Below are 12264 nucleotides of genomic sequence, written 5' to 3' on the forward strand. Positions count from 1 at the left end.
GACCTGCAGCTGGCGATTTGTGTAGGAAGGGCTGCTGTCTGCAGCTGACCTGCAGCTGGTGATGTGTGTAGGAAGGGCTGCTGTCTAGCAACTGAGAATGTTAAACTGGTTTGATTTTGCTGGGCAATAGGTAAGCAATGCAGACTAAGAGTTTGTAACTCAAAAATTCCACTGTCCCAAGAAAATAGTGTTCCCAAAGTCAGAGATGAAAGGACATTCATTTCAGCAATATTAATATAAAGCTTGGGAAGTTTAGAAACGGCCTTAATGAATGAAAGAACGGGTTAGATTAATATATGTGGAAAATCTGTGTGGCATGAAAATTCACAAATATTTACTTCATGAATCTATATTAGCCTAGGAACACCAAACTCAAAAACAGCATCATTGATGCAGCATACAGCAAAAAGTGGGCTAGGCGTGTTGAAATGGCGTGTGGGCAATACCATTCATTAAGTTACAAACGAGCATCTGCCCATCTGGGGACACATAGACGGACTAAGGACCCGTCGTCCACATTGGGTGTCCCTCGTTGGTAGATAAGCGATATCTGTTTGCCTGTTCTTATAATAACATATTGAATAGGACTCAATGTTGTCTAGACCCAAAATAATGTCATAGGTGCTCCTTACATTTTGTAAGGGATAGAAAAGAACTTGTGCAAAAACTGGGGCCTTAAAAAGCTCTCAGCTCTCCTTGAGCCAAGTAAGGCAGCATGTACGGATTACACAGAACACAGGGTCTGGTTCTGATTCACAGCTGAACAGCAAACACCTGAGGGGTAACTGATACTGTAGCTCTCAAGAAAGTCACTGTGGGACAAGGCACCCAGAGGACAGAATCAATTTTGGAGTCACTTGAGGGGTAGTGCGTAGACACAGGTGCGGGGGAAACTGTGAGCATCTTTACAGGGTGGTGAAAACTCTCCATCTACGTGTGGCTGTGCTGCCACGGACATTCAAATACGACAGAGCCACTGCCACGCCCGTGCTGCTCCACCATTTTATTCTATGTAAACATCATTCCATCAAACTTGGTTATTTTTAAAAGGAAGTGGCAGTCTCAGCTTCTCAGCTAAGCCCGGCCCAACTAGGTATCCAGGGGTCTGGCAAAGAACTACCAGCAAGGCAAATGGAACAAGCATTGGTGAGAAAGGCGTACATGGCTCCCAGCCTGTGCCCACAGGGCCCAGGGCATCAAGGAACTGGCAATGTCTGGTTTCCTTTTTGTCTATGCTTTTCTACATAACAAGGTGCCATTTTCATGTTAGAAAAAAAATTATATGTTTGCAGAATACAGAGTGGTTCAGTCCCCAAGGCCTGGCTCTACTAGAATGAAATTTCATTGAAAACTGAGCAAGGCCAAGGGCGTCTCTCATCTTGGGGCATCTGGTGATGCTTTGCATAACCCATTTTAACTTGTCTTTACATCAGTGCATTGTTGGGCAGGACAGCCTTTAAGTCAGTAACCTCTCAACCTGTGGGTCATGACTCCCCCCCCCCCTTGGCAAACATCTATCTCCCAAAAAATATTTACATTATGATTCATAGCAGCAAAATTAGTTATGAAGTAGCACTAATTTTATGGTTGGGGTCACCATAACACGAGGAACTGTATTAACGGGTCACAGCATTAGGAAGGCTGAGAAGTACGGCTTTAAGTAATGAGTGGGTCCTCAAGAAGCATCAATGCCTGTGTAGACGCGCTTTACCTTGAGGTTCTAGGAATAAATGCAGACAGACATAACCCTCACGGAGTCGCATCCCTGCCTGCATTCATGCCTTTCTGGAGAAAATGAGGTTGTTCTCTTGGGAGTTGGTCAGTGTTCCAGAGTGGGCTATTATTGAAGTAAGTTCGCCTTTTATTTCTGCAAATACTCATTTACCCTTCTGTTTCTTCGGCCCAAAATCTCTCACAAGAACTTGCCACCGTGGACTTTCAAGACTCCAGAAACGGGGAAACTAAGAAGTTTCTGTTCACCGAGTCTTGGGGGATTCTGTGATAGTTGTAAAAAGACCACAAAATATGGAGTAGTATAACCTGTATACCACACCACTATGAACTCAGAGAGCAGGAATGACGTTACAATCTCAGAGCGGCGTGTGCCGGCTTACGTTGCGTCAACTCTCTCCACTCCCCGGAAGTAGCTGACGCCCTCCGAAGTGTTGCGCAGGTCCTTGCATTTCCCGTCGATGCGGAGGGCTGTTTGTTTATCGCTCAAGTCTTTCTCCAGCTCGTGCTGGGCTGCTCTGTCTGAGCTACGACACACGACACACGGGGGAGAGAAGAGAGACAAGTTTCCAGCCAGGCAATGACTTCCCAAGCCACCAGGCATCGCCCCTCTAAGGTGGAACCTTCTACAACTCCCCTCCATCAAAACAATCAACTCCCACTCCAAAAGAGCATCTGTGGAGATGGTCAAAGTCCTGAGGACCCCACACTGACCTGCCCCACCCTGCCCCACCCCTCCCAGCCTTGCCCCACCCTGCCCTGCCACATTTCCTGTCCATGGGATCTAGGCAAGTGGGCAGAGTCCACTGGTTGGCAGTCATACGTCCATTTCTGTGCCTTCCTCTCTTTCTTCCCGTTCATTTTCTATATTCTCTCCCCTTTCCCTATGCTTTGAATATAATTTCCCGCAGAACCCATGAGACATACACATCAAAACCTCCCTCAATCCATTGGCGACCTAAGTTTGTGGCCATGTTGTGGCACAGATGTTCCCCAGGAGATATAAACTAAGAGTCAGAATCAGGTTCTAAAGAGTGCTTGGAGTGAGGTCGAGGAGCTGGCAGTTCACCCCAACACTCTGCCCCAGCGCCCAGCTACTGGGAGAGAAGAGACCCCGGTAATCTCAGAGATATTCTTGCCCAAATTCCAGGGAGAGAGATGACCCACAAGTCACGCCCAGAGACTAACCCTGGAGGAGAGGTGGGCATGGGTGACGGGTGAAACATATCTTCGTTCATGGTCACTGTTCACTTAATAAATAATTTTTGTGTGAGCCTGAGAAATAGTGAACACAGCAGAAACTCTTCTCCAAGGAGTTTGTCCTACCATGAGCCCATAGACTGTACATACACTACATGGGAAGCTGAAGTGGCTAGAAGATCATGGTAAAAACCAAAAGAGGAACCAGGAACCCCAGAGCAGGTGCTGTGACTTTACACAGGGTGGGCAGGAGAGAGCTCATCAGATGACACTGAACCCTGGTGTAAGGACAACCAGGTCACACACGTTGGATGGTGGACGCTGCCAAGGCCCAGGTTTTCTCCAAAGAGAGACTGGAGACTGCTGACTTGCCTTTTAGCTAGGCCATTCTGTTGCTGTACTGAGGACCCACTGCTGAAGACCTGGGAAGACACGCTAGGAGCCACAGCAGTGACTATGAAGGAGGGAGACAGCAGGGACTAAGGAGACAGCCGAGGAGGTAAGAAGTATTCGGCTTCTGGGTAAGTTTAAGAACCAAGCCAATCTCCCATGAGGTTGGACTTCAGTGAGAATCAAGAGCTCAGCTGACTCACTGGATTGACAGAATTCCATCACTGGAGTTGGGAGACACATGGGTGAAAAGAGGATCTGGGGGACTTCGGGTGACACCCTAAGCCTGTGTGCTCCTTCCACACCCAAACGTAGACCCCAGTAGGCTGCTGACATTTGGGAAAGTTGAGAGCTCTTAGCATGTGGCCCGTGAGAAGCAGGACAACTGGCTGATTGGTCACATCTATGCTTCTAGAACCATAAGCAAAGCTGAGCACAGGAACCACTTGGCAAAGATTGCTTTCGGTGGAATGAACTGACGCCAGCAGCTTCACTCTCCGTGGCCTGTGCCTTCAGACAAATCACTTCCATAAAGCTTTAGCTTTTTTTGTAAGGTAGAAATGAGAGCAGCTCCAGGCAAACCATCTGTGTCTTATGAATCTTATAGGAGAATACATATGCAAAAAGATGCCTCCCCTTGACACAGCTGAGCCTCCAGCATTGAGTTATTATGTTGGGACTCTGGACTAGAAGATCTGTATTGTTTGCGATCTGGGAGCAGCACATCCCATGGGCTTCCTCTCTTGGGATGACATCTTTGATGGGAGGGGAGCCTGTGAGTCTACCTGGGAAGGTATGTGAGGTGGTACCTCGTTCACTTGTCGTATAAACAAAGATGTCAGTAGCCCTGGGTGCTATGTTAGTGCCCAGGGAAGTTTCGTTTTCAACTGATGTGCATTCTGAGAGTGTGACAGTCACATTCAAAGCAAGTGGAGACAGTACAATAGAAAAGGTACCCAGGGAGGTGAGGTCAGCACCGTCTACTATAGATGTAAACAAAGGCAAGCTTCTTAAAGGGTCACCAACAAAAATCCAAGCAAATGAATACACATGGTCAGGACCTTGTACAAGGGCCTGTGATACAACCAAGGGAGGCAATCAGCAATGTGGACTTATAGAGAGATGTGGCCATCTCAGCATGGAACAATGGTGCCACGGAAAGTCAAGGACACAAGACCTAACAGCAGATTCTTGATTATGAACGAAAATGGGGATCAGGACAGACTCTCTGAAACTTGCTAAATGTAGATTCTAGAATTCTTAAAGAAGTCATGAGTTCAGATCAGAACTACCTGTCCATTAGTCAAATCACGCCAGGCAGCCTCTGAAACGGATTGTGCATCTTACCAATTTCTGAGTAATAGAGCTTTCTAATGCCACCTCCAGAGGACTGCAGCATGCGAACCTCACCAACCTTCCCGGGGTTGACTCCATGGCAACAGGTTGGCAAACTAAGCAGGTAGTGATTTGATGCCTCTGTGACACTTGTTAGCTGAGGTGAACCACATGTCATCTTTGGTAATGACAGCATATACGTGGCCATCATTTCATTGAGGGAGGGGTGTTTTCAACACTGCTTCTTTGTGTGACCACAGCCAACACAGACCTTTGGAGGGCTGTTAGTCAGCAGACTCAGCCAGTAACTTTTCTATTCTGACAGCCGTTACCATAACTAAAGAACTGCCTCTTCTTCTCCTTTCCCATTCTTCCACCCTTGCCATAGAGTGAGTGGCCAAGAACCCAAGCCTTGAGGGAGTTGTATTCCGGCAGAGAACAGGAGCAGTGCCTAACGGTAGCGCTGTGGGCACAGCGAACGCCGTGATGATGTAATCAGAAGATGTGCGTCTTCATGGACATACGAAAACCAAGTGCCAGGATGGAACACAGGCCTCAAAGTAAGAGTCTTGAGTTAAAGGACATTGGCCATCCTTCCCACAGCATCCCCAAATTAGTTTTGAAATAAAAATCGAAAACAAGATCCAAAGTGCTCATCCTCACCTCCGAATAAAAATGTGTATATGTGTGTACCCGTGTGCCCAGATGTGTGTGTGCCTGTCCGTGCCTGTCCATGCGTGTGTATGTGTGCCTGTCCATGTGTGCATGTGTGTGTGTGTGCCTGTCCATGTGTGCATGTGTGTGTGTGTGCCTGTCCATGTGTGCATGTGTGTGTGCACCCATGTGCTCTTAAGATGTGCTAAGAGCAGTGTGCCCAGGAGGCAGAAGCACAGTTCAATGCTGGGTTTAAACTGGATAGAGAGGAAATGCTTACGCGAGTTGGGCAATTGCCTTATCCAGATGTCGCCTCATTCTTTCTTGACAACACAGAATGGCATCAACTTCCTACTCAATTGAAAAACAAAACCACACATTAACGCTTTCATTGAGTATATCATCCAAAGCCCTCAGTGCTCAAATCCGTCAATAAACAAACTTTTTATTTGTTGAAAATCTGTGATGATAAGCATTAAAAAGAAATTTCTATCTACTCATTTACCTTCATGCCCCATGATAATACAAATCAGCCTTCCCTTATAGGGAAAGTGTAATATGAATGAAGCTGGAACAGAGTGAAAATTTTAGTGTTCGTTTCTACTCTATCTTTAACTAAAACAAAACAACAACAAAAACCCTAAAATTCTGGTGATGTGAAAGACTGTACTTGACTGATACCTTTTTTCTCTACAGCTCTCCCTCAAAAGTAAAGAAAACCAGTGAAGACCGGGCCCTGGGAGCGTCTCTGTGGAGGTACATCAATAATAACGGGTAAAGCCCTGTGTTTCAAACATGGAAATTGACTTCCACTCTGGAGGTCGACCACCTGATGCCATGCTGTGCCCTTGGCTCAGTCCCTACACTTGAACCAACACCCGTGTTAGCCGTGCCACTCATTGAGCAAATGTGTGGCATACTGAGGCTACAATGATATATGTACTACTTCATAGCATGCAAATATCAATTTCCCTCTGAAATTAACATGAACATTAGAAAATTTGTAAACTCAACATCTTTTAGAAATTTTTGTAAGTGTACACAATCATTTTTATCATTTTCTCAAGTAAAAAGTGGTCATCCTTAACACTTGGTTTGTGGCATTTTGAACTTGGATGCTCTCCCGTGACATTAAACAATGCTGTGCAAACAATCAGTGTAAACATGTAGACACCGCCACGGGTCATGCCTGTTTCCAAGGCTTGGCAAGGAAAGGAAAAATTTCCTTCCGCGAAGTTGCATTTATCTACATGGATAAATGGGTCTGCCTTCCTTGAGCACACCAGGGAGCCAGGGAGCCAGCTAGCTTCCAACTCTCGCCAATGTGACAGAACGTGCCCAAGACAAACAGCCAAGCTGCCTGTGTTTGCAGGCTAATATCAGGATGTATTTGATGTTCTTAGTATATTTAAAATGCACTTCTTAGCCACATGTGGTGGTGGCTCCTGTAGTCTCAGGCACAAGGAAGGCCGAGAGACTGGAGGAGTTTAAGTCCAAGGCTAGCCTGGGTTAGAGTAGGAAACCCCTACCTCAAAACAAAAAAAAGGAATCAATCTTTTCTGTCAGAAATGATATAATTTTATGCATGATGATTTTATATTGACACTGTGTTTTTTATATTAACATAATTTCCATGATGCTAAAATCTATCAATTTTTTGATTTCTGTCTCTGTTAATTTGATTATGATGTTTTCTTCACTCTGAGATTATGACTCACCTGTTAGTTATCTTCTTTTATTGTTTAACTTAAAGTATTGAATAAGGCACGGCAGGGAGCAGGGAGCTCAGGCAGTAAAGCAATTCTTTTGCAAGCACAAGGACCTGAGTTTGATTCCCACAACCTATACAAAGATGCCAGACAAGATGGCTCAAGAGAGAGCGCAAGCATTCCAGAGAATGGCAGCTAATGTTATCCTCTGGCCTTTACATGCATGCACATACACAAACATGTGCACTTCCATATACATATGAACATGCCACATATATGTTTAGGCAGTACTGAATATGTTTAAAATGTTAAACTTGCTGTCTGATTCTTAAGTGCTCAGGGTTGGTGAAATCAACAACTAAGAGTTTTCTCAGTTTCCCTGTCATAGTAAAGTTCTGCCTGCTCTTACAAACAGCCATGGGATACTAAGAATCTTAGATTTTTGTATTGTTTAATTTTCATCTGTCTTGGTGGCATGTAAAGAAGGGGTAGAGGAGAAAGGAGAGAGAGAGACAGAGACAGAGACACAGAGAGACAGAGAGAGACAGAGAGACAGAGAGAGACAGAGAGAGAGATCAAAGGATGCATGGAGTCCTGCCTAGACAGCATCATGTATGTGCAGTATGCTTTCAGATACAATGCAAGCAGTAGAATTTCCTGGAATTTCCAGTGGGAAAATGCATGTTATACTTTGATATTTTTTATCTTTAAACAGTAGTTTTTATTTGTGAATTCAAATAAAGTCAGACAAAGAATAGCAGATGGTTTAAGAAAGAGGAATTTACATGAGCAAGGAAAGTCTAGAAATGGGACCTGTGAAGCTGTCCAGTGTTAGCTGACCTGCTAACATTGCATTCATACCTGCAGCGGCGCTGTGCCCAGTGTTAGCTGACCTGTCAATCTGCATACATACCTGCAGCGGCGCTGTGCCCAGTGTTAGCTGACCTGTCAATCTGCACTCATACCTGCAGTGGAACTACACATACTGCATTCATCCCTTCCCTGCCTTGAGATGAATGCTTACAGAAGGTTGCTGTGGGACAATGATCTTGTACACTGTAAAGAATTGTCACTTATATTGCTTTAATAAAATGCTGATTGGCCATTAGCCAAGCAGGAAGTATAGGTGGAGCAACCAGAACAGGAGAATTCAGGGAAGAGGAAAGAGTCAGTCTGAAGTTGTTACCCAGATGCAGAGGCAGCAAGATGAGAATGCCTGCTGATAAAAGGTACCAAGCCATATGGCTCACATAGACAAGAATTATGAGTTAATGTAGGATGTAAAAGTTAATAAGAAGCCTGAGCTAATAGGCCAACCAGTTTGTGATTAGTGTAGACCTCTATGTGTTTCTTTGGGACTGAACGGCTGTGGGACTGGGCAGGACAGAAATCTCTGTCAACAGAAGGTAGTGGGTATGTGCAGAAGGAAGAGGTCGTGGAGGTGGCCTGTTTCGGGGAGCACTACTTGTTTGTTCCCGGCCGCCTGGCTAGCTTAGATCCAAAATAACCACACAGAAACTATATTATTTAAAACACTGCTTGGCCTATTAACTCTAACTACTTATAAGCTAGCTCTTACATTTTAACTTAACCCATCTCCATTAATCTGTTTATTGCCACATGGCATTGGCTTACTAGCAAAGTTTCAGCATGTCTGACTCTGGTAGCTCCATGGCGTCTCTTTCTCCACCTTCCTTCTCCCAGCATTTAGTCCGCCCACCTAAGTTCTGCCCTATCAACAGGCCAAGGCAGTTTCTTTTTTCATTAACCAATAAAAGCGACACATAGACAGAAAGACCTCCCACACCAGTGGCTCAGGTCCAATGAGCCCATGACTGCAGCCTCTGGCATAGCATAGCACAGGGAAGTGGGCCTAGGATTCTGACTCTGTCACAGGGGGGAATAAAGTCAATGCATGCATAGACTTGGAGACAAAGAAGTGACACCACACAGTGATCTGACTTCCCAGAGAGTCTCAAAATATCTATGTAGTATTTGGTGACTACCTGTTCTCACCAACAGGACTGTGGGCAAAAGCCAAACAGGAACTTTGTCTTGGTGATGGAGGAACCTTGGGTTAAGCCTTCTCATTGAACAGGTGAAACCTTCACAGTGCATCTCCTGCTATCACCACCTCCTATGAACTGTCTTCCTAGGGCTGTGTTGCATGGAGTGGGGGTGTCAGAGTAGAGACTCTGCAGCCTTTTCCTTCCTGCCATCCTGAGTGAAAACTTGGGAGCCTTATGCTCCCAAGTCTTGGTGCAACTATAGCTACACACCTGCTTCAATATCAGCCAGCACTAGTACAGATGCCAGCTTAGCCACTGGTTAACTCTGCCCAGAGATGAATTATAAAGTAAATGTAAGGACTATGACACTTTCCCAGGAATTCACACCGATAACTAAGTGCTTAGTCCAGAAATTATTAGACTTTTTCTGTTTATAACCTCCTTGGCCTGGAAGATTTTTAGATGCTCTTAAATCTACTTAAAATAGGTATACACATCAAATACTCAGTGGTAACACATCAAACAGAAATTCATTTAAAACAGTTCTTTGAGCCAGACGGTGGTGGCACATGCCTTTAATCCCAGCACTTGGAAGGCAGAGGCAGGTGGATCTCTGTGAGTTCAAGGCTAACCTGGTCTACAGAGTGAGTTCCAGGACAGCCCAAGCTACACAGAGAAACCCTTTCTCAGCAAACCAAAACCAAACAAACAAAAACAAAAAACAAACAAACAGAAAACCAGTTCTTAGGCATGCACATAATTTTGCAACTTACTAAAAGTAAAGCACAGACTTGCATACGATTGAGATAATGAGCTTATTCACATTTGCAAAGAGTTAGGTCTAAGCTGAATATTTGACACTGCAGGACAGAGTGTCTTTGGGTGTCTTTCAGAGTTGATTTGGTGTCCTCTGTACCATAAATGCTGTTTATATAAATACATAGAACAGAAGGGGGCGTTACATTCAGGGCCATTCCAGAAGTTGTTGGAAATTCATTTAACAACTAAAATATTTTTATGGAAACTAAAGTCAGCAATTTTTAAAACCAGATGTTTGAGCTATATAATGCAAAGGCACACTAGTTTTATACTTGTATCCTGAGGAATGATGGGAGAGAAATATTAAACGTCTCTGTTTCCTGTAATTCAACCATCATGTTTCTATAACCACAGAAAATTATGTAGAGAAAAACATTGCAATTCCTAACATACAATAGTCTCAACTCTGAGATGAGGTGTTTCAGGCAGCATTGCTGCAGCGTTGCATGCATGTATGGCATGCACAGTGCAAAGTGCATTCAGAACCAAGGCTGCAGTGGAGTCACATGTTCCAACATGGATGAACACTTCCAAAGATCAGGATCCTTGCAAGTTTGGTTTTGGTTAATTTTTAATTTTGAATATTTAGAACTCTTGCACTACTGCCAAATGTTTATGACCCCCGTACATTCCGTTACACAGCCGCAGAGGGGACTGCCACCCACAGTGAAAGAAGCTGGAGCTTAGCAGACAGTCAGTGTTCAGGAGGCCGGAGGTCTTCTAGCAGCTCTTTTCTCCAACCTTAAACATTCCTTCCTGGATTGAGGAAGGAAGCACATAAAACCCGAGATGTAAACAAAACTTTCAAGGCCCCAGGCTTCTGGAAGTTCAGAGATTCACTAAGCCTCTGCAGAAGGTGACTCGAGCAGGAAGATTGCTGGGGAAGAACAGATTGGGCTTGGGCCTTGCTGCCTTCAAGTTGTGCATGAAGATCCAAGGATGTAACTTTTGTGTGTCAGTCACCCCCACTGGGCTGGGCTGTTCAGAAATACAACTGAAAATCAGCAAAACCAAACCCAGGGCACTTCCATCACCTGGACCCAAAAGGCAAGCACCTCTTAGCTGTCACCACCATGCTTTAGCCTCCCCTGGACCTCCTAGGCACCCACTAACCTACACTGAGTTGCTAAAGAATTCTCGACTATGGGAATGTCCATTATGACGTTTTCACTTTGGGGCTGTTCTACATACTGTTCCTATACATATTCCCACGCAAGCTTTTCCCTCTCGGCTCATGTTTTCTTTTCTCCTTGGGTGGATACCCGGGAGTAGAGTTGCTGGGTTATGTAGTAACTCTAATCATTTCCAAAGTAGATGCATCGTTTTACATTTCCACCAGCAATGTGCGCCGATTCTGACCCCTCCACAGTCTCAGCTTTTATTTTCTCTTTGGTCATCACCGTCCTAGTGGGTATAAATGAGTCCCATTATAAAGGTCATTTATATTTTCTTGGAGACGAATCATTCTTAGTGGTTTCATGCCTTCTCCCTGGAGAACTGACTAGACAACCTGACCATTTTTAAAAATTGGATTACTTATTTTTCCCTAAAACTTTTCATCACTATTTATATAGTCCAGATACAAGCCCATATCAGATTTATGATATGTAAAGATTTGTAATGATAATCTTTGACGCACCAATTTTTCAGTTTTGGTTACGTGGCTTATCTTAGTGTCATGTTCTAAAACTCTGTCACCTATCCCAGCATCAGAATTATTTGTACATGCCTTCCCTGAGCATTTCGTCATTTTAACTTCTACTCTTAAGTCTTCCACCATTTTATGTAATGTTTTTGTATGCCATAGTTTAGGGATGTGAGTTCTTTATTTTTGCACATGGATATCCAACTGTCCAAGGACCATTTTTTGGAAACCATTCTTTTCTTATTGAATGTCCTTGGCATGCTTGTCAAAGACCAACTGATGGTCACTGTGAGTGTCTGTATCTCAGTACTCAAGCTCTGTCCCATTGATCTGTCTCTGTGTTACACTATCTTATACATTATAATGTAGCAATAAATTTTACTGGGAGGTTAGAATCCTCCAACTATCTTCTTTTTTGGCATTATTATAGCTCCCGTGAAACCCCTGGGCTTGCATATGAATTTTAGGATAGAGGCTTGTTGACAGTACTTTCTGTCTCACCTGGATGCTGCAGTCATTAAGTCCCAAAGAAACACACAGAGGCCTACATTAATCATAAACTGATTGGCCTATTAGCTCAGGCTTCTTGTTAACTCTTATAACTTATATTAGTCCATAATACTTGTCTGTGTTAGCCACGTGGCTTGGTACCTTTTTCAGCGAGGCAGACACATCTTGCTTGCTCTGCGTCTGGGTGATGACTGCAGACTGACTCTTTCCTCTTCCCAGAATTCTCCTGTTCTCATTACCCTTCCTCTACTTCCTGCCTGGT

The 12264-nt window shown here is 44.3% G+C and overlaps 1 protein-coding gene across 2 annotated transcripts in view; it reads right to left on the bottom strand.

Moving 5' to 3' along the window:
* Tekt3 (tektin 3) overlaps positions 1-12264 on the bottom strand; it is a 41145-nt gene that overhangs the window by 15134 nt on the left and 13747 nt on the right. For both annotated transcript variants that reach the window (XM_005349875.1, XM_013347132.1), the window contains 2 exons: positions 5591-5661; positions 2115-2258 (listed from right to left, as the gene is read on the bottom strand). In XM_005349875.1, coding sequence (XP_005349932.1) covers positions 2115-2258; positions 5591-5661 — 215 coding nt within the window. The remainder of the gene's footprint in view (positions 1-2114; positions 2259-5590; positions 5662-12264) is intronic.

This window comes from Microtus ochrogaster, chromosome 7 (genome assembly GCF_000317375.1).
Source record: "Microtus ochrogaster isolate Prairie Vole_2 chromosome 7, MicOch1.0, whole genome shotgun sequence".
In the NCBI taxonomy this organism is placed as follows: Eukaryota; Metazoa; Chordata; class Mammalia; order Rodentia; family Cricetidae; genus Microtus; species Microtus ochrogaster.